Raw genomic sequence first — 23,537 nt, 5'->3', positions numbered from 1 at the left:
TATGAATTGTATTTATTTATTGTACACTGCTCTTAAAATAAAGGGAACACCTAAAAACACAATATAGACCTCGATGAATGAAATATTTCAGCTGAAAATCTTTATTTATTAGACAGAGGAATGTGTTTAGAGCAAAATAACCTAAGAATGATCAATGGAAATCAAAATCATTAGCCCATTAAGGTCTGGATTCAGAATCATACTCAAAATCAAAGTGGAAAATGAGAACATAGGCTGATCCAACTTCTGTGGAAATTCTTCAAGACGATTCAAAATGAGGCTCAGTAGTGTGTGTGGCCTCCACGTGCCTGTATGCACTCCTTACAACGTCTGGGCATGCTCCTGATGAGACGACGGATGGTCTCCTGAGGGATCTCCTCCCAGACCTGGATCAGGGCATCGGTCAACTCCTGGACAGTCTGTGGTGCGACATCGCATTGGCGGATGGTACGAGACATGATGTCCCAGAGGTGCTCGATTGGATTCAGGTCTGGGGAACATGCAGGCCAGTCCATAGCATCAATGCCCTCGACATACAGGAACTGCTGACACACTCTGGCCACATGAGGACGAGCATTGTCATGCATGAGCAGGAACCCAGGGCCCACTGCACCAGCATATGGTCTGACAATGGGTCTGAGGATCTCATCCCGGTACCTAATGGCAGTCATGGTACCTCTGGCTAGCACGTAGAGGTCTGTGCGGCCCTCCAAGGATATGCCTCCCCAGACCATCACTGACCCACCGCCAAACCGGTCATGCTGGAGGATGTTGCAGGTAGCAGAAAGTTCTCCACAGCGTCTCCAGACTCTCTCATGTCTGTCACATGTGTTCAGTGTGAACCTGCTCTCATCTGTGAAGAGCACAGGGTGCCAATGGCGAATCTGCCAACCAAGATGTTCTCTGGCAAAGGTCAATCGGGCTGCACGGTGTTGGGCTGTGAGCACAGGCCCCAATTGTGGACGTCGGGCCCTCATACCATCCTCATGCATTCTGTTTCTCACTGTTTGAGCAGAAACCTGCACATTAGTGGCCTGTTGAAGGTCGTTTTGTAGGGCTCCGGCAGTGCTCCTCCTGTTCCTCCTTGCACAAAGGACCAGATAGCGGTCCTGCTGCGGGGTTGTTGTCCTCCTGCGGCCCCCTCCACGTCTCCTGGTGTACTGGCCTGTCTCCTGGTACCTCCTCCATGCTCTGGACACTGTGCTGGGAGACACATCAAATCTTCTTGCCACAGCACGCATTGATGTGCCATCCTGGATGAGCTGCACTACCTGAGCAACTTCTGTAGGTTGCAGATACCGCCTCATGCCACCTCTAGTGGTGAGGGCACTAGCAAATTGAAAAACTAACCAAAGATCGGCCAGAAAAGATGAGGACAGGCAAATGGTCTGTGGCCACCACCTGCAAATCCATTCCTTTTATAGGGGTTGTTTTGCAAATTGTCTAATTTCCACCTGGTGGAAATTAGACAATTTACCAACAGGTGAAATTGATTCACAAATCAGTGTTGCTTCCTAACTGGACAGGTTGATATCTCAAAAGTGTGATTGACTTGGAGCTACATTGCATTGCTTATGTGTTCCCTTTATTTTTTTGAGCAGTGTATTTTAAATGTTGATTATTCATAATTTGTCTCAGGATTACACATACCCCAGTAAAAGAAGGAAGAAATCCACTTTATTTTGTCATTGTATTGTTACATCGAGTTGTATTGTTACAATGAATTTGTTCTCTGCATTTAAGCCATTCTATTGTATAGGGGCAGTGGGCAGCTGCAGCACCCGGGGACCAACTCCAGTTCTTCTTTCCATTGCCTTGCTCAGGTGCACAAACCCTAACATGCATATCTTTTTGATGGTGGGAGGAAACCCACAGGGAGAACATGCAAACTCCACACAGAAAGAACCTGGGACGGCCTGGGGTTCGAACCCAGGACCTTCTTGCTATGAGGCAACAGTGCTAACCACTGGGCCACCGTGCCGCCAAGATATTAAACTAGTCAAAATAGTTGTTTTAAAAGTATAGTATGCCCCTTTTGCCACAGCTTGCTCCTAAAACTACTGTTGCTGAATGCAGGAAGTTTAAGGCGATGGGCTGAGGCGGAGGCTATTTGTGCCTCTGTCTGCAGGTTTGGTGCAAAGGCCAACGTTTTCATAGATTTGTGCACACATAGTTGCTTCTCTCACTGTGTTAAATGATCAATGCTGAGGTAAAGACCGACCCTTCCTCAGTTCTTCCATATCGCGTGACATCCACTCTTTCCTTGTTCGGTTTGGCGCCTCATTCCTCTAGTACCTAGCGCAGATAGCTTAACGGCAGCAGTCAGCATGGATATTTCTTAGTTAAAAAAATTTTCAACATTGTCTTATGAAGAAAAAGGAGCTGTGGTCACTAATGGGAAACGAACACCTGACCTGTAGGATCTTACCCAGACGATGGGTAAGAGCCTACTTTTTTTAAAACCCTTTTATTGACTTTGTGTATATTGTCTGATGTTAGGCTACTGTGCACTGACATCAAGATTTATCTCTGTTTTCTTTATCCTGGTGCGCTGTCACCAGACCCTGATTATGTGTGGTTATCAGTGCGCTTTTTCACACTTTGTAGGAGTGAATAAGCTTTTTCTATTTATCGGTGCGCTGACACCAAGCTCTTTCCATCTCTCTCTCTCTCCATCTCTCGCTCCATCTTTCTCTCTCCATCTCTTTCTCTCTCTCTCCATCTCTCTCTCCATCGCTCACTCTCTCTCTTTCTCTCTCTCCATCTCTCTATCCCCATCTCTCTCTCTCACACACCATGTTCCGACACAAAGTTGTTTCTACAATGTGGGAACACGTTGTACGCTGGATGTGTTCATTGATTAGGTTTGATTGTGAATAACTCCCTATCTGACTGACTTTGCAGTAGCGTATTTGTTAATTCATAGCCTAACTAATGTAGACTATATTTTATCAATCCATGTGTAACACGAGCTTGGGCTACTGTGCTAACTGAAGGTAGACATATGCCACATTGGTAGGTCACTGCCTACCCCGGCAATGATTTCACCGCACATTACTACCGGCAACTCTTTGCCAAACTCCATTCATTTTATATGAGAGTGAGCGATGTAGCAGACTGGGAAGGAGTTGGCATTATGGGTGGGGTGATCTGTAAAACGTTGAGCGATGCTGATCTTTTGGGCAATTTGGCCAACATTTTCCTTGGAAACAGCAAATCAGATTCAAGCACTTTTACTTCTTACCTACTGCACTTATGAAACATCAAACATCAGGTCACTTATTATTGATGAATTACTTAGCTGCCAAAATGTTGTGGGCAGATCAGCGCTACTTGGCGGAAGCAGAAACATGGGTGGGGGGGGGGGGGGCAGCACACCCACAAGCTGTCAACAGCAGCAACGCCAGTGATAAGTTGCCTCATTTCTGAACACAGCTTTAAATGTTTTTTGACCCACCAGTAGTCATCCAGTAGATCTTGCGTGGGGGCACACCATCTGGGGGGTTACACCTCAAAACGACCGGCTCGCTTTCATTGACAACGGTCAGCTCAATCTTCTCCTTGGGAAATTTGGGGATATCTAGACAGACATACAGACACGTAAGAAAAACATGGGCGAATGGGTGTAAGGAAAATGTGTCTACAAGCTTCTTATGGAACTGTTACTTACTGGGGACAATCAGCTCAATCTCTTTTGTAATGGCTGTTCCCAGCTTGTTAGAGGCAAAGCATCGGTATTTCCCCTGAAGCTTAACAAGATGGTCTTTATGTATTACAAAATTGCCGCTGTTGTGTTCACTCTTGCTTGTGGAGATGCCGGGAGGGGTGAAGAATTTGCCATCTTTTGTCCATCTGTATCTGTTGAATCAATCAAACAACACAATTTCTTTTGAGTTTACAAGTCACTCTTGTAAGAGAACTGCCAGATTTAAGACTCCATCTAACATGATTGAGGAAAAGAAATCTTTTTATTATTACTATTATTAGTAGTTCATTTTATGTATCCATTTTTAATTAATACCTCCCGGTTCCCATGTGTCTATGATTATCAGATATAGCAACATGTTTGTTGATGTTTATGGGGCTGATGAAAGTAACTGTTAGTAAGATCTTTATCACATCTTGGCATGTGCATTTCTAAGTCAGTGATGATGGCCTGGTTTTATTTGCAGAACAGGGTTGAGAGGGGATGGCAAGTAACATGTTGGTCCTACTTACTCTGCAGGCGGGTTGCTTCTGGCTTCACATCTCATGGTAAAGCTGTCGTCAAAGGGGAGGGCAATAGCAGGACCAGACGTGTGATAAGTAATGGTTGGGGGCTGCTCCACTACAAAATTTAAAAAAAAGAAAAGTGGCTTGGTTTTTCTTGGCAGACAAAGTAAATCGATTCTCCCACTACCTAACCTTAACCCTTACCTTAAGCACTACCTAACCTGCATGAACTCAAAAATGAGAGCGGAAGTTTCACATTGAAGTCTATGGGAAACCCGCCAACCCTCCACAGACACCGAAGGTTACCCTGTGTGACACTTAAACGACACTTTGTCAGTTGAGTCAATGGGATGCAGACGGTGTGAGGATGTGGTGGGTACCCTGTTGTATTCACAGAGGCTGTTGAGAAACACATACCTTTCATTTTTCATCTGTGTAACAAGCAAAATTCCCTTGAGGACACATGTGCACACACAAACATTAGAAAAATGTTGACTTACTAAGCACTGTGGCCCCATGAGCAAACCACAAATACGTCTGCAAAAGCCTGCACAACACTACAGTCAATGTGGTCATGGCTTCCCAGTATCGTGCCTCATGCACTTTAAACAGCCTTACAATGCAACTCTGTTGATTCAGTTAATGAAATTACAACTGTAGACAAAAAACAATAGAGAATAACTTCCTTTAATGATTATTTTTCCTCTAATGCCTTGTGCAAAGTCAACACTGAGAAGTCCAAAACATGAAAATGCATGCCAGCAACACTGCATGTCTTGGCAAATAAGACACCGTATGTTGACAGTAAACAAGTCAAACAAACCAGGCTCAATACCTCAATACCACACTGATCGACAGTTCATCTTTAAGTTATTATTTGTATGTCAGCTGTAAGAATAAAGCAGGTAGGACCTCAGGCTAAATTTTGATGTTTTCTGGAGTGTCAAGATTGTAGTTGGGTGGTAGACACATAACAAGGTGCATGCATGTATGACACCTTTTCAACACATGCTATATGATACCAAGGAGAGACAGTCATATCCAAGATGTATCAGACTGGAGGATGAGCTACCGCTTCACTATACAAAGGCAATAATACCTGCTTTGAACTTGCAAGAAATGTGTTCCTCATGAAAAGTTTGCCATCAAGAATTTTACTATTATTATTATTATTATTATTATCCATCCATTCGTTATCCAAGCCGCTTATCCGAATTCGGGTCGCGGGATGCTGGAGCCGGGTCCAAACTATGGACCTGAGGCACTATAGGGCAGATGTCACTTGATTGGCAGTACTCGTCGTAATATGTGGGCTGCTCTGAGTAGGCCGATCTTCTGGACTGCATGGATGTTGATGTTATTATTATTATTATTTTCATTATGGCAGGTTTTCCCTTGAAGCTCAACCAGACTTTGTATCTACACTATTCATTGGATTTACTATACAGCATTTATATTTTTTCTTTGTTATTTTCACAACTATCGTTGTCATCATCCTACCTTCCAGGGGGATATCGAGGCTCATGGCCCTGGAAGTCAAGACCAAGAGGAGAGGAAGGCCCAGGCTCCACGGCGACCTCATTGCCCCTCCACTGGTCAATGGACCGAGCACAGCGGAGGAGAGTATCCTGTTAGCTTATCAACTTCACTGCTGATCAGCTGGTGCTTGGTACAATGATAATGGCACTGAGAACCTGGATGGGTCAAAATACAGAGGAAAAAAAATAAAAATAAAGATGACCACTGTTCTGTTACTCGAAGAAACACAATTTATATTCCTTTACCCATTCAGTTACTATGAGTGGTGTGAAAATACCTACTGTTGTCATTACAGAAATGCAGCATAAATGGGAGTTGAAGTGGGGGGGATGGGGGGTACAAAACAAAAAACAACAAAAAACCCATAAATGAATTTCAGAAAAATCCCCATGAGAGAAGTACTGCATAATTATTTCATGTTTCAAACAATGAAACTGACGACGAAATGTATTGAACCTGGACTTCTTTGATGTTCAAAAGCTCTTCATTCATGGCTACCTCCAGCCTGGAGGTGGTTGTCCCTCATTGTTGTACACAGCCGAGCACTTGTCAGGAGATTACCCTCTGAACTGTAAAGCTTGGCTGGTGGCATCGAACAGCGGGCTTTACAACAAACCCCCATTGGCACAACGACTGAGCTGCTGCCTGCTATGATTGCTAACTCAAGGATGGCAGACGCTGGAGTTGGTTTGCAGTGGTAAGCCCATTGGTATTCCGGGGCTTAGCTCTCCCAGCACCCAAACTGTGGCGAAAGCACTGGCGGTGCCAAATAGACTCCAGCTAATCCCGCTATCGGGAGAATAGGGAGGCAGTCTTGGCCAATCACATGTAGCCTCACGATTACTTGGGGTTCCCCCGAGGACACAAAAAGGCTGCGTGTTGTTCCTCCTTAATGCCAAGGGTTAATATGGCAACTGTAGTAGACAAGATTCAGGATTAAGCTGCTTGAATTTAGAATCAATTAGACAAATTGAGAGATGGCAGAGTTTCATTCTCCATAAGGATTTCTGTGATTATCCTGTGGAAGACAGAATCTTAAACAAAGCTGGTTAAAAAACATTGACAGCGTTAACCTGAGTAGACCTATATATATAGATATACACACATTATCCATACCGCTTATCCTACTCTCAGAGTCGCGGGGATGCTGGAGCCAATCCCAGCAGTCATTGGGCGGCAGGTGGGTAGACACCCTGGACAGGCCGCCAGGCCATCACAGGGCCGACACACACACACATGCATTCACACCTAGGCACAATTTAGTATGGCCGATTCACCTGACCTACATGTGTTTGGACTGTGGGAGGAAACCCCCGCAGACATGGAGAGAACATGCAAACTCAGCACAGAGGACGACCCCCAAGGTTGGACTACCCCGGGGCTCGAACCCAGACAACCGCGCTAACTACTGCTCCACCATGCTGCCCAATATATATATATATATATATATATATATATATACAGAGAGAGAGAGAGAGAGCGTTTTTTTCTGAAACCGTCAATGGTGTGAGTGCTCAACTAATGAGCGGAATATCAACATGGATACAGGAAAAAAGATTTTAATACGTTGCAGTACAGGCCTGTTTCGTGTGTCTCACACTCATCAGCTGCTGATATATATATATATATATATATATATATATATATATATACACACATATATATGTATTTTTTTCCTGTATCTATTGATTCCGCTCCTCATTCCTCATTAGTTGAGCACTTATAACAACACCATTGATGGTTTCAGAAAAAAATGCTATATATACATATATATGTATGTGTGTGTGTGTGTATATGTATGTGTGTATGTATGTATGTATGTATGTTTGTATGTATGTATAAGTGTATAAAAATAAGTATATATAGGGCAGGATAAGCGGTTTGGATAATGTATGTATATATATATATGTATGTATGTATATGTATGTGTGTGTATGTATATATATATGTGTGTGTGTGTGTGTGTGTGTGTGTGTATATATATATAAAATAAAGAATTTACTTGACTCACTGGATTATTTTGCTCATTTGTTGAACACTTTCCCTACCATTGAGCATTTCTTTTAACAAAGTTATATATATATATATATATATATACATGACATGTTTTGAGTTCAACTTAAGGTGATGCTTTACCTTTACTTAGCTTCCACGGTGTGTATATTTTGAAAAAGTACAATTCAGTGCAGAACCGAGACGACCGTCTGCGGTGCCATCTTGATGACGTACTATAATCTCTCTATCTCTATCTCACACAAACGCACACACACAAAGAATATGCACACAGACAAAAGACCAAAGGCGCACACGCGCACACACACACACACACACACACACAGCTTAGCAGGAAGGATAACTTACCATTGCAAAGCCATATTTAACTCGAAATGACAGCAAATTAAAGTAAATCAGCATTCCTCAGATGAAGAATACAAACCAATTTAAACCAGTTAAATCAACAATGTTCCTTCTACACAGGTGGCCCTGTCTGCTGGTGACAGGAGTGGGACCTTTTTATCCTGATTTGAGCTCATCCCAACAGCAGGGAGTCAACAAAAACGTCTGACCTCTGCCAAACAGGCAACTTTCATTCAACCATAGCAAAGCTTCTGTTTGGCGTCGTGGATTAGGCAAATTACCAAGATTTGCACGTTCATGGAGACCCTGTAAAACCTGTCACTTTCACGATAATTCAGAACAATTCAGCCTCTGACAGAATTGGAGTAATTCATGTTTATAAAGGTGAATCCCAAAAAGCATAAAACAGTGTGCATCTGTTATGTAAACAGATAACGCCGTATTTGTTTTGGGAGCCAAGGGATCTATTACCTGAACACATGGTAGGTTGTAGCCACAAATCCTCAGGGATTGTCTTTACTAAACCAATAGTTGGCCAGAGCAGGCTGAGTGTGTCTACTACACTGCTAATCCTTGCCAACACACACTGTATACAATCAGCTCCTGCAACCCCCATGCACCAAATCACCCAGCCTCACCCCACCACCACCCGAGGCCCCGCCCCAACCCTTAGTCTAAGCATGTGCGACTGCACAAGTATACCGCAGATAAATGAAGAAAGTGTAAAACCTATTCACATTTTTTGTATACAACAGCATGCTGCCCCTCTAACATGTGGCCCCTCAAACACACGTAAATTGTTAGGTTACAGCGTCAGTGAGTCAAGACCTCAGCTATATATTACTCCACAAATACACACACTGACCCACATACACACATGCACATAAGCACATACACACAAACACATACACCACAACAACATATTTTTCATGAAATATGTAATACTTACTGGCTTTAGTGTCATTCTAAATCTTAGGCCTGCCTGTAGCACAGCAGCTGACACAGCTGGACTGCAAGTCCACAGAAAAAGCACAGGAGCCCCATAAGGGCCCTCAAACAACTCTCTCGGACCATCTCTGACTTGGATCTGCTCTTAGTAGGGGGGAAAAAAATAAAGTCCAGCTCCCGGTGCCCCTCTCCTGGCAGGGAGAAACGCCTCTCTGCCCGCCCCTCCACTTGAGCAGCTAAAAGAACGATGGGGGATTCACCAAAGTGACATATGTCACCCAAAGCCTCTCACTTGGCAGAGAGGCTCTCTAAGCCTGTGACAATGACGGGACAAAGCCTGTACCACAGGGCATTCAAGGGAGCATTAAAGAATGGGAGGAGAGGAAGTATAGGCATGCTTCTCTCTCTCTCTCGCTCTCTCCCTCTCTTTCTTTCCCCTCTTTCCCTCTATCCCTCCATCCCCTAAATATGTACGCCCATTTACACCAAGCTCCAGCTGAGTGATTTTAATGCAATGTGTCTTAACTCCATTGAAAAAGGGAAGGGAGTCATCATGCTCTCACAGGACCAGGGCCTTTGTGGTAGCGCTCTGCTATTACTGTTCAGCGCTCCAGGATAATAACTGTGGAGGCATGGAGATGCACATGTCTAAAATAGACATGATGTAGATAAGAGGCCACGGGGGCATTTAGCCTCATGGTTTTGTTTCTCCTATCTTGTTTTCCTACTACTGACATGTCCAGCTTTGGACTTGTCAGTGTTTGAAAAAATGCCCTTTGGGATGATGTGCAATGTCAACATAGAAAATGGCTAAACCTAATGTATGTAAAGCTATCTATCAGCTTTCTTAAATGGACTTTGTCCATAAGTCTAAGAAAATGTAGCGTTTGCATACAAATGGGAAAAAAAGCCAAGAGTTGAAGCCTAATGAGGACTTAAATAAAGTATTCTGATTCTGATTCTGATACATCTGTGCAAAGCTTGACATGCAGTGTAAACTTTAGGAACCTGTACATACAAACCAGATATTGCCTGTGGTACGGTCAAACAAATATTGTGCAGTCCAAGAATACAAGTTATAGAAATGCCTGCATTGTGAAAATTGGATGAGGTAAAGCTGATGCAGGAATATACATTTCTAGTGTGTGTGTGTGTGTGTGTGTGATAACTGACTATTCTAGTAGGCTTTGTAGATGAAAATGTATGATTACGTTTAGGCATCTGAGTAACGCTTCTATCCAGAGCAAAAGTAAGAGGCAACAAGTCATTTGTGAAATTATTGAGCCTTATCTTGTTTGTCTTAAAACTGGCACAGGCATTATAATTTCACCTGTTTTCAATCCAAACGACTGTGTTTAATTTGTATATTGCCACTAGCTAGTAAATTACTGAAGCAAATTAAATTGCATTGGACAGGTGAAATCAGTTCATCCCCCTGGCGAACTATTTTCTCCTTCATAGATAAGCAATATTTAAAGTACCCCCCAGCGTCCGCGTAGCGGTCTATTCCGTTGCCTACCAACACGGGGATCACCAGTTCGAATCCCCGTATTGCCTCCAGCTTGGTCGGGCGTCGGGTGGGAAGCCGGATGCGGGCATGTGTCCTGGTCGTTTGCACTAGCGCCTGCTCTGGTCGGTCGGGGCGCCTGTTCAAGGGGGGAGGGGGAACTGGGGGGAATAGCGTGATCCTCCCACGCGCTACGTCCCCCAGGCGAAACTCTTCACTGTCAGGTGAAAAGAAGCGGCTGGCGACTTCACGTGTATCGGAGGAACATGTGGTAGTCTGCAACCGGGAAGAGTGGGGTAATTGGCCAAGTGCAATTGGGGAAAAACAGCATAAACAAACAAACAAATAAAATAAAACAAAAGTACCCTTCCACTCTCTCCACTCTGTGTTTTTATTATATCTGTGTCCCCTAAAATTTCTGGCCTTGACTATACTGACTTGTATCTGTGCAAAGTTCGTCGCTATAGAGCGGTGTTTTCACAGTATACTGGATGAGGAGCTGTAACCCAGCCACTGAGGATGCACAAGCCAGTGCATCCTTAGTGCCGGTCCCAAGCCCGGACAAATGGGGAGGGATGCGTCAGGAAGGGCATCCGGCGTAAAATCTTTGCCAAATCAAATACGCGGATCATAAATAAGACTTACATACCGGATCGGTCGAGGCCCGGGTTACCAACGACCGCCACCGGTACTGTTAACCAGCAGGGTGTCGGTGGAAACTATGCTACTGTTGGGCGAAGGAGAAGGAGAGGGGGAAAGCATGTCCAGAGGCAGCTAGAGAGGAGGAAGGGTAGGCATGTGGAGGTGAGAGTTGGAACTTTGAATGTTGGCACTATGACTGGTAAAGGGAGAGAGCTTGCTGACATGATGGAAAGAAGAAAGGTAGGCATACTGTGTGTGCAAGAGACCAGGTGGAAGGGGAGTAAGGCCAGGAGTATCGGAGGTGGGTTCAAACTCTTCTACCATGGTGTGAATGGGAGGAGAAATGGGGTAGGGGTAATTCTGAAGGAAGAGTATGTCAAGAACGTGCTGGAGGTGAAGAGAGTGTCAGACAGAGTGATGAGTATGAAGCTGGAAATTGAAGGTTTATTGCTGAATGTTATCAGCGCATACGCCCCGCAAGTTGGGTGTGAGATGGATGAAAAAGAAAAATTCTGGAGTGAGTTGGACGACATGGTGGAGAGGGTACCCAAGGAGGAGAGAGTGGTGATTGGAGCGGACTTCAATGGACATGTTGGTGAAGGGAATAGAGGTGATGAGGAGGTGATGGGAAGGTATGGAGTCAAGAAGAGAAATGTGGAAGGACAGATGGTGGTCGATTTTGCGAAAAGGATGGAAATGGCTGTGGTGAATACATATTTCAAGAAGAGAGAGGAACACAGGGTGACGTACAAGAGTGGAGGAAAGTGCACACAGGTGGACTACATCTTATGTAGAAGGCGCCATCTAAAAGGGATTGGAGACTGCAAGGTGGTGACAGGGGAGAATGTAGCTAGGCAGCATCAGATGGTGGTCTGTAGGATGACTTTGGAGACCAAGAAGAGGAAGCGAGTGAAGACACAGCCGAAGATCAAATGGTGGAAGTTGAAGAAGGAAGACTGTTGTGTGGAGTTCAGGCAGGAGTTAAGACAGGCACTGGGTGGTAGTGAAGAGTTGCCAGATGGCTGGACAACCACTGCAGAAATAGTGAGGGAGACAGCTAGGAAGGTACTTGGTGTGTCATCAGGACAGAGGAAGGAAGACAAGGAGACTTGGTGGTGGAATGAGGAAGTACAGCAAATTATACAGAGGAAAAGGTTGGCAAAGAAGAAGTGGGATAGTAAGAGAGATGAAGAAAGTACACAGGAGTACAAGGAGATGCAGCGTAAAGCAGAGAGAGGTGGCAAAGGCAAAGGAAAAGGCGTATGGTGAGTTGTATGACAGGTTAGACACTAAGGAAGGAGAAAAGGACTTGTACCGATTGGCTAGACAGAGGGACCAAGCTGCAAAGGATGTGCAGCAAGTTAGGGTGATCAAGGATAGAGATGGAAATGTGCTGAAAAGCGAGGAGAGTGTGCTAAGAAGGTGGAAGGAATACTTTGAGGGGCTGATGAATGAAGAAAATGAGAGAGAGAGAAGGTTGGATGATTTGGGGATAGTGAATCAGGAAGTTCAGTGGATTAACAAGGAGGAAGTGAGGGCAGCTATGAAGAGGATGAAGAGTGGAAAGGCAGTTGGTCCTGATGACATACCTGTGGAGGCATGGAGATGTTTAGGAGAGATGGCAGTGGAGTTTTTAACTAGATTGTTTAACACAATCCTGGAAAGTGAGAGGATGCCTGAGGAGTGGAGAAGAAGCATACTGGTACCGATTTTCAAGAACAAGGGCGATGTGCAGAACTGTAACAACTACAGAGGTATAAAGTTGATCAGCCACAGCATGAAGATTTGGGAAAGAGTAATAGAAGCTAGGTTAAGACGAGAGGTGATGATCAGCGAGCAGCAGTATGGTTTCATGCCACGAAAGAGCCCCACAGATGCGATGTTTGTGTAACCTGCACGACAGGGGAATGGGCCTATGCTTGCGCAGGGACAGTTTACAGTCTAATGTCTAAGTTCAGTGGAGATTGGTGTAGGTTTTTTTCTAGACCGGATTCTAGTACTCACCCCAAAGACAACACACACACTCGTGGGTATAGTTTACAATAAAAAAAACAATTTATTTCAACAGTTCAAAGTAAAGTTATTTCAATATCAATACTAAATTAGATGTGTTATATATATATATATATTTTACTCTATTATACTTTTTAAAAGTTCTTCCTAATATTCTATTTATTGTCTATATCTATCTATATTCTATTTTATACCCTTCTAATATATTACTTATGCAGCCATATTCTACACTAACAAATTAAAGAAAATAATCCAAAATAAAGTATGAGTGCACTCAAAGAAAATAATAAAGAAAAGAAAAGGGGGAATGATTCAGTCTTCCAATCTGTGCAAGGTGCAATGTCCAGATCCTACCACAATCACAGGGGCAAGTTAATGTAGAGGCGATGATGATGAATCCAAATCCAGGGCGATGATGGGGCAATCCAAAGGGGGTATCCAAGGGTTCCAAAAGGGTGTAGCAAGGGGGGTTGTTCGGGGTACTAAAAAACCAGTCTGCACAAAATTGTACAGATTCCTTATTAATTGCAATCTCTATCAAACAATTACAAACAAAATAAAAATACCCAAATCTAGAGTCAATTCTCAGAATTAAATCATTTCCTACATATAACTAATATGCGGCTGAATGACAACTGCCTATTGCTGTAAGAACAGTTAAAAACAATGTCATCGCAGCCAGGCTGCGGCACTATCAACGTGAATTCACGTCTAGCTGGCTGCTATGGGTTCCATGCATGCCATGTAGCCCGAGTTGGCTCGGTGGCTAGTGGCGACTGGAGCTTACAGTTTTTTTTAACAACAAGCATATTATTATATTAAAATGTCTAATATTCCTACATCAAATAAACCGTATGGACCGGGTGTCCTGACTGGTTTTAAAGCTCTGAATCATATGGGAACTGCTAAGGATCATAGATATACGTTTTAGCTGGGTTAGCTTCGCTTAGCAACCAATGGAAAATTGTCAGTCTTTAGATTTCAAGATTTTAAACTCTTATCTCACCAGGATTCCAGCAGCGTACAAAACACAAGAGAAAAGAGTCTTCCTTCTTCCTTCAACGGGAGATCATCTGTCTTTGGATAAAATCAAGATATCCTACGTAAATGGCTATGATTACATGGAACACAGAAAGCTGTTTACTTTTTAGCTTTGGCTAGCGGCTCACCAAGGAAGCTTCGTGGGAGGGATCTTTTTTGTCGTAGTTCAAGTGTCCTGTAGCTCAAATATCCGTAGTTCAAATATCAATAATTCAGGTATCCATAGTCAAAGTTGTCCGTATTTCTAAATATCCGTATTTCTCTTCTCTATTGTCGACGGTTGTTTGCATGGTTTAAACTCTGTAGCTCGTGTGCCTCCTAGAGGCTACTCGTGGAACTTACATACGTCACAGGGTACATGTAATCATGTGGGTTACATTCTCCCCCTCCCCGCATCAGTCTCTGCATGCGTCTAAACACTGTATGGTCTTGCAGAGGGCACTCTAGAAGAATCAGGGACATTTCTGCCCAAACTTTCGAAAAATGAGGCCATGGCTAGGACTAAAGGTCTTCCTAGTTCACCATAACAGAGTCTCTCAGGGGGATGTCTTTCTCTGATAGATCTTCTGATCGGTTCGCTCTCAGACGGGTTTCCGTCAGACAGGTCAGCCTGGCCTGTCACACCAGTGGGCGGTGCACTCTCGGGTTCAAGTGGGTTGTTTTCAGGTGAACGTCCTTCAATAGGTCCAAATTGAGGTACAACAGTAGTGGATGATGCGGGGTCTCCCTCAGGTAAGTGTCTTCGAACAGGTTGAGAGAATTCATCTGTGACTACTTCTGTCTCACGCCCAATTGGTTTCTTTTCAAGTAACTGATTGTGAACAGACTCAGGGGTATGGGGTACTTCACTAAGGAGTGGACTATCAGATTGGGAGAACTCCGACGGACTTGGATTCAACCCGACTGGGTTCAACAGTTCCGTGGCACGTGCTAGAGGGGTGGCCTGTGTGGTTGTCCTAATGCTTTGGGGAAACCTTGTGGAGATCTGTGGATAGCAATCCTCATCCTCGTCACTGCTGGGCATATCTGAGTCAACAATATTGTCGTGCCTGGTCTGCTGCGAGACTGTTTCCCTGCGTCTCAGCCTCCTTGTTGGTAAGTTTGTGTCAGGTTCTGAGACTTTATCTGTAACAGGTAGAAAGCCGCAGGGCAGAAGAAGGTCTCTGTGAAGGGTACGGTGTGGACCTTCACCCTGTTCTTGCTTGACGACATACACTGGGCCATCTCCCATCCTCTTCACCACAGTATGGACTTCCTTTTCCCATCTGTCCGCAAGTTTATGTTTTCCTCTTAAATTGACATTCTTCACCAGGACTCTATCTCCGGTAACAAGTTCTGCGGCTCTGATCTTTTTATCAAACCTGGCTTTATTCTTCTCTCCCATCTTCTTAGAGCTTTCAGAAGCAAGTGCATAGCTGTCTTGGAGGCGCTGTCGAAGATGTTTAACATACTCTGAATGCGACTTGAATCCAATTTGGTCTGGTGTAAGGCCTAGAACCAGATCAATGGGTAGTCTTGGCTGTCTACCAAACAACAATTCATATGGAGAGTAGCCTGTGGTGTCATTTTTCGTGCAATTGTATGCATGGACTAGCGGTTTGACAAAGTCCCTCCAATGATATTTATCCTTGTCTTCTAGTGTCCCGAGCATGCTGAGAAGGGTCCTGTTAAATCTCTCGACAGGGTTTCCACGTGGATGGTATGGCGTGGTTCTGATCTTTTCGGTTCCAATCAGACAACACAACTCCTTGATGGTGTGGGATTCAAAATCTCTCCCCTGGTCACTGAGAAGGCGACTTGGAAAACCATACTGTACAATGAAGTTTTCCCACAGTGTTTTGGCAACCGTATTCGCCTTTTGGTCTTTCGTGGGGATGGCAACGGCAAACTTGGTGAAGTGATCCGTGATGACGAGGATGTTTCTAGTGTCCTTACTATCAGGCTCAATACAGAGGTAATCCATACACACCAGTTCAAGGGGATAACTGGTCTGTATATTCTCCATATGAGCAGCATGCTGGGAATTGGCTTTCCGCCTCACGCATCTTTCACAAGTCCTACACTTCTGTTCAACAGACTGAAACATCTTTGGCCAGAAAAATCTGGAACGAACAAGATGAAGGACACGCTGAGCGCCAAGATGACCGACTTCATCATGAAGGCCTTGCAATGCTCTTTCTCTGTGGCTACTAGGCAGCACCAGCTGATAGATCTGATTCCCACGATCAAGACATTTCCTGAACAGTACTCCATCTATAAGCTCTAGTCTATTCCATTCTCTAAGGAGCAGCTTGACTTCTGACAGTTCAGAGGACATCTCTTGAAAAGTGGGTTTTCGGTTTCCTTGAATGAAACTGATCACACGTCTGATAGATGGATCCTGTCTTTGAGACTGATACCAGTCATTGTGAGTCATTCCAGGGAGGGTGCCTTGTCCAGAGAACACAAAGTCATCAGGGATGGCAGAAGCATCTAAAGCTAAGGATTCAGCAAGAATGGGGAGTTCTGGCTGCAAATAGTCAGCCAAAGTGGTCACAGAGTGGCGTTGACATAAAGCAGACAGCATGTCACCAGAAACAGTTTTGCTTTCTCCATCCAAAACCCTTTGCTTCAGCTCTTCTATCCTCGCTTTCTCCTGCTTGAACTCCTCATCTTCTTCTGACGGACTCTGGGGTCTTCTGGACAACCCATCGGCATCTTGATTGCTGATCCCAGCCCTATACTTTATAGTGAATCTGTAGGTTGACAGAGCGGCTAACCAGCGATGTCCTGCTGCATCAAGCTTTGCTGTGGTCAACACATAAGTTAGGGGGTTATTGTCTGTTAAAACCTGAAATTCTGTTCCATAGAGGTAATCATGGAATTTCTCACAGATGGCCCATTTCAAGGCGAGGTACTCTTGCTTGTGGGCAGGATAGTTTTGTTCACTTCTGGATAGTCCTCTGCTGGCATAAGCTACAACCCTCAGCTTCCCATCGTGTTCCTGATAGAGCGCAGCACCGAGACCATCGCGGCTGGCATCAGTATGCAGGACGTAAGGAAGATTGGGATTGGCGAAGGCAAGAACAGGGGCCGAAGTCAGTTTATCTATGAGAGTTCTAAAAGCAACGTCACACTCTTCAGTCCACTCATTTCCAAAAGGTAAGGTGGGATTGATGGAAGTCTTGACCTGTCCTTCTTGTAAATCTTCCCTCTTTTCCTTGGAGCAACATAGCCAGCAGTTAGAGCATTCAATGGCTTTGCTATTTTAGAGTACCCTTCCACAAAACGTCGGTAATATCCAGCAAATCCTAGGAAGCATTTGAGCTCTTTTCTGTTGGTGGGTTGAGGCCATTCTCTCAAAGCAGAGACTTTGCTTGGATCTGTGTGGACTCCATTGGCATCTACAACATGGCCAAGGTATTTAACAGAAGTCTGGAAAAAATGGCATTTTTCAGGGGACAACTTTAGGCCATAGTCTTTGAGCCGGTTCAACACTTTCATCAATCTGGCCTCGTGCTCTTCTAGTGTGTCAGAGAAGACAATCAGGTCATCCAGAAATACTAGTACTTCATTGAGATGCAGGTCTCCAACACATTTCTCCATCAGTCTCTGAAAGGTGCTTGGTGCATTTGTCACACCTTGGGGCATACGATTAAACTCATAGAAGCCTAGAGGGCAGACAAAAGCGGTCTTGTGCTTATCTTCCTCTGCAACTTCTACTTGATAGTAGCCTGACTTCAGATCCATGACAGAAAACCATTTGGCTCCACTAAGAGCAGAGAAGGTGTCTTCGATGTTGGGGAGAGCATAGGCATCTTTGATCGTTCTCATGTTCAGCTTCCTGAAATCTATGCAGAGTCTTATTGCACCATTCTTCTTCTTGACAACTACAATGGGGGAAGCAAATGGAGACTCTGACTCGCGAATAATTCCAGCGTCTAGCAGCTCTCTTAGGTGTTGTTTGACAGCTTCTCTGTCAGAGGGATGAATGGGTCTGGGTCGCTCTCTAAAAGGGGCCTCATCCTGGAGTCGGATGCGATGTTTTACTGCAGTCGTATGACCATGAGACAAGTCATCAACAGCAAACACCTCTGGCATGCTGTTCAGCTGGTGTGTGATCCGTTTTTTCCACTCTTCTGGAATGGGGGAATCTTCCAAATCAAAGTTGGTGGTGTTACTCTGAGACTGAGGGATGTCAGGCACAGTCATATTTTGGGATTCAGACGGCATCACATACTGTGCTACCATCATTTCAGCTATCACCTGCCTTGGATGCAGTGTGACACTACGATCAGTCACATTTCTGAGAATGACAGGAATCTTGTTTAAAGATCGAAGTGGAGTTTCTATCAAGGAATTTTCAACGAACACTCCACCAGGTAAGGAAACGGTTTCAGGGGATTCGACCACGAAAAGGGAACGTGGGAAATGTTTCTTCACTCTGACATCTCCAAAGACAGACACTTTTCTTCCTGGTGGAATGGTGACAGGATGGCGTCCATGCAACTTAACATGATTGGCTGAAATCTCTTCCTGATGACTTAGGGCAACATGCTGGAACAGCAAGATACAGTCACTATTGATATTGGGCCTTTGTAAGAATTCTCTTCCATGCTTTTCTATGCCACCTTCATATAATCTGTCAAGGACATTGGTTCCAATCAATAGGGGAATCTGAGTGTTAAAATGGCAATTTGGCACAATGAGAACTAATGAAGAGACCTGTTCAGCTACGCCAGTGATGCTGCTGGGGAAGGAGATGAGGGCTTGGATATAACCCTGGTAAGGAACATGTTGGCCACCTGCACCTTCTATCTGGAAAAGAGTCTGAATGGGCTGGATGGGGAGGAACGATAAGTGGTTCAAGTAGAATGTCTCTGTAATGGTTGTTACTTGGGAACCGGTGTCAAGGATTGATTCACATTCTATTCCATCAATGGAGACAGATGCAGTGCAGCATGGCCCTACAAGTTCACAGGGAAGGGATAGGCTATTTTGGTATCTTTGTCTGTATCTATTTTTTCTTGTCTGGGTTCTATTCATAATATCATTAATGGGTTTGGGACTGTTATGCTGGTACTTAGCTCCTGAACGTCCCGAAACAGAAGCTGCTACTAGTTTAAAGGCATGGAGGTGAGGGTATGCGTATTCCTGTGAGCTTCACGTTTTTGTCTCAGCTTGGTGTTCTTTTGATGGACAAGAGCGGGGTTGGGGGCACTCACACAGTGGGCAGCAATGTGACCATCTCCACCACATTTAAAGCAGAACCATGGCTTGGGAAAACGAGGCGTGTAAATTCGAGGTGTGGAGGCATTCATGACCATGCAGCTGGTTTCAATCTGAGTTCTGTTTGGCTGTGGTTCTTCCTTGATGGACAGGGTTGCAATTTGTTTCTTTAACTCAGCTACCTCATCGCGGAGTTTCTGTGTGTCTTCATTTTTGTTTTCGGCTGGGGCTTCGATTCCATAAACAGTGTGGGCATGCACTGAAGCTTTTGAGCTCCCTAGATGTTTCTTCATCCTATCTAGTTTAGCTGAACGACGGCCTTCTTCTGTCCTAAGCTGATGAAGCAATTCAGGAAATGAGGGTGGGCTATTTTTTTTCTGTTCAAGCTGAAGACCTAAAATCAACGAGTGGTCCCAGCATCCTCTGCAGAACTGTCTTATTAAGTGTTTTTCTGAATCTACAAGTGAAGCTCCCCCTCTAGAGATGACTTTAATGAGGAGGGTCTGAAGTCTGAATAAATAATCAGATGGCTTCTCTCCAGAATTCTGGTTTGCACTCAAGAATGCAGCAAAAAGCTCTTCTCCATCTTCTACGACTCCAAAGGCTGATTCGATGTGGTTTACGTACGCAACAGGGTTTGCATTGACACCAAGTGGTTTCACCATGTCAGAAGCTGGACCAACCAAACTCTCTAGAACCTTTCTGATTTTTTGTGAATCGGTGACATAGGTGTCACTTAGAAGCAGCTCAACTTGAGTTCTCCAAGCTTCATAATCTACTTCCCCATTTGGCTTTGGAAGCCTACCTGAGAAGGTTCGAATTTTACTTGGGCTACTGTATGGTTGTGTTGACTCATTCTTAATAACATGTTCTACTACTACGTTCTGGATGCTCGGGGGATTAATGATGTCTTCTTCAAGGCTCATTGAATTACGCATGGATGAGTGTGTGGTTGGAGCACGGTGAATGTCAGATATAGATGGCCGTCTGTTACATTCTTGGGTCATGCTAGGCGTGTGCTCAACATCAATGCTAGGCTTAGTGTCTTGCATAGGGCTGTGTTCCGGTAAAGACGTGTTGTCAGTTTTCTGTGATGCTGTAGACCGAATGCGCCTCAGTTCATTTTCTAAGATGGAGGCATAGCCTGACATGGCACTACCACCAATAGCGCTGAGTTCTTCGAGATATTGCTGGGCTAAGTCTTTGCCTATTTCCTCTTGACGTATTTGTCTAATTGTTCTGACATTCCATAGAGTAGTTGAATCAACAGGGCTAGGTATAAGGCCAAGGGTATCTGGGGTTATCCTGGTGATTGACTTTTCACACTCAAATTCTATTATTACCCTACCATTAGGTTGGTTGGGCTCATCCACAACTCTGATGCAGGATGAGATCTTCCCATGTTGTTCGAAGAAGCTTATTATCGTTTCGGCAGAGCTCATTTCATTGACACCTTCAACTAATAAGCAGTTTTGTCCATGGACTTTATACTGATTGCAAAGATCCATATTGACTGTGTTATTTTCAAAATAAAAATATATATAATCAAGTATTTTATAGAGAGGTGTGGTCAGTGGGGTAGTATATGGCCTGAAACGCTAATTAACCAATCTCCTGGCTGGCTCGCCAACTTTCTGTAACCTGCACGACAGGGGAATGGGCCTATGCTTGCGCAGGGACAGTTTACAGTCTAATGTCTAAGTTCAGTGGAGATTGGTGTAGGTTTTTTTCTAGACCGGATTCTAGTACTCACCCCAAAGACAACACACACACTCATGGGTATAGTTTACAATAAAAAAACCAATTTATTTCAACAGTTCAAAGTAAAGTTATTTCAATATCAATACTAAATTAGATGTGTTATATATATATATATTTTACTCTATTATACTTTTTAAAAGTTCTTCCTAATATTCTATTTATTGTCTATATCTATCTATATTCTATTTTATACCCTTCTAATATATTACTTATGCAGCCATATTCTACACTAACAAATTAAAGAAAATAATCCAAAATAAAGTATGAGTGCACTCAAAGAAAATAATAAAGAAAAGAAAAGGGGGAATGATTCAGTCTTCCAATCTGTGCAAGGTGCAATGTCCAGATCCTACCACAATCACAGGGGCAAGTTAATGTAGAGGCGATGATGATGAATCCAAATCCAGGGCGATGATGGGGCAATCCAAAGGGGGTATCCAAGGGTTCCAAAAGGGTGTAGCAAGGGGGGTTGTTCGGGGTACTAAAAAACCAGTCTGCACAAAATTGTACAGATTCCTTATTAATTGCAATCTCTATCAAACAATTACAAACAAAATAAAAATACCCAAATCTAGAGTCAATTCTCAGAATTAAATCATTTCCTACATATAACTAATATGCGGCTGAATGACAACTGCCTATTGCTGTAAGAACAGTTAAAAACAATGTCATCGCAGCCAGGCTGCGGCACTATCAACGTGAATTCACGTCTAGCTGGCTGCTATGGGTTCCATGCATGCCATGTAGCCCGAGTTGGCTCGGTGGCTAGTGGCGACTGGAGCTTACAGTTTTTTTTAACAACAAGCATATTATTATATTAAAATGTCTAATATTCCTACATCAAATAAACCCTATGGACCGGGTGTCCTGACTGGTTTTAAAGCTCTGAATCATATGGGAACTGCTAAGGATCATAGATATACGTTTTAGCTGGGTTAGCTTCGCTTAGCAACCAATGGAAAATTGTCAGTCTTTAGATTTCAAGATTTTAAACTCTTATCTCACCAGGATTCCAGCAGCGTACAAAACACAAGAGAAAAGAGTCTTCCTTCTTCCTTCAACGGGAGATCATCTGTCTTTGGATAAAATCAAGATATCCTACGTAAATGGCTATGATTACATGGAACACAGAAAGCTGTTTACTTTTTAGCTTTGGCTAGCGGCTCACCAAGGAAGCTTCGTGGGAGGGATCTTTTTTGTCGTAGTTCAAGTGTCCTGTAGCTCAAATATCCGTAGTTCAAATATCAATAATTCAGGTATCCATAGTCAAAGTTGTCCGTATTTCTAAATATCCGTATTTCTCTTCTCTATTGTCGACGGTTGTTTGCATGGTTTAAACTCTGTAGCTCGTGTGCCTCCTAGAGGCTACTCGTGGAACTTACATACGTCACAGGGTACATGTAATCATGTGGGTTACATTTGCTTTGAGAATGTTGATTGAGAAGTATAGAGAAGGCCAGAAAGAGTTGCATTGTGTATTTGTAGATTTAGAGAAAGCTTATGACAGAGTGCCGAGAGAGGAGGTGTGGTATTGTATGAGGAAGTCAGGAGTTGCAGAGAAGTATGTAGGAGTGGTGCAGGATACGTATGAGGGAAGTGTGACAATGGTGAGGTGTGCGGTTGGAATGACAGATGGGTTCAAGGTGGAGGTTGGATTACATCAAGGATCGGCTCTGAGCCCTTTCTTGTTTGCAATGGTGATGGACAGGTTGACGGACAAGATCAGGCAGGAGTCTCCATGGACGATGATGTTCGCGGATGACATTGTGATCTGTAGCGAGAGTAGGGTGCAGGTTGAGGAGAGCCTGGAGAGGTGGAGGTATACACTGGAGAGAAGAGGAATGAAAGTCAGTAGGAGCAAGACGGAATACCTATGCGTGAATGAGAGGGAGGACAGTGGAATGGTCAGGATGCAAGGAGCGGAGGTGATAAAGGCATTTGAGTTTAAATACTTGGGGTCAACTGTCCAAAGTAACGGGGAGTGCAGTAGAGAGGTGAAAAAGAGAGTGCAGGCAGGGTGGAGTGGGTGGAGAAGTGTGTCAGGAGTGATTTGTGACAGAAGGGTACCAGCAAGAGTTAAAGGGAAAGTTTACAAGATGGTTGTGAGACCAGCTATGTTATATGGTTTGGAGACAGTGGCACTGACGAAAAGACAGGAGGCGGAGCTGGAGGTGGCAGAGTTGAAGATGCTAAGATTTTCACTGGGGGTAACAAAGAAGGACAGGATTAGGAACGATTATATTAGAGGGACCGCTCAGGTTGGACGGTTTGGAGACAAAGCAAGAGAGGCAAGATTAAGATGGCTTGG

The 23,537-nt window shown here is 44.0% G+C and overlaps 1 protein-coding gene across 1 annotated transcript in view; it reads right to left on the bottom strand.

Moving 5' to 3' along the window:
* Nucleotides 1-23,537, bottom strand: part of LOC130134313 (neural cell adhesion molecule L1-like protein) — an 86,426-nt gene that overhangs the window by 44,149 nt on the left and 18,740 nt on the right. Inside the window, exons 2-5 of the mRNA XM_056302233.1 lie at nucleotides 5,713-5,906; nucleotides 4,219-4,327; nucleotides 3,671-3,858; nucleotides 3,458-3,580 (exon numbers count right to left, since the gene is read on the bottom strand). Of these exons, the coding sequence (XP_056158208.1) occupies nucleotides 3,458-3,580; nucleotides 3,671-3,858; nucleotides 4,219-4,327; nucleotides 5,713-5,794 (502 nt within the window). The 5' untranslated portion in view covers nucleotides 5,795-5,906. The remainder of the gene's footprint in view (nucleotides 1-3,457; nucleotides 3,581-3,670; nucleotides 3,859-4,218; nucleotides 4,328-5,712; nucleotides 5,907-23,537) is intronic.

The sequence above is a fragment of the Lampris incognitus genome, chromosome 2 (assembly GCF_029633865.1).
Source record: "Lampris incognitus isolate fLamInc1 chromosome 2, fLamInc1.hap2, whole genome shotgun sequence".
NCBI classification, from domain to species: domain Eukaryota; kingdom Metazoa; phylum Chordata; class Actinopteri; order Lampriformes; family Lampridae; genus Lampris; species Lampris incognitus.
The sequence above is the reverse complement of the archived record's forward strand: the minus strand, read 5'-3'. Positions and strand labels throughout refer to the sequence as shown.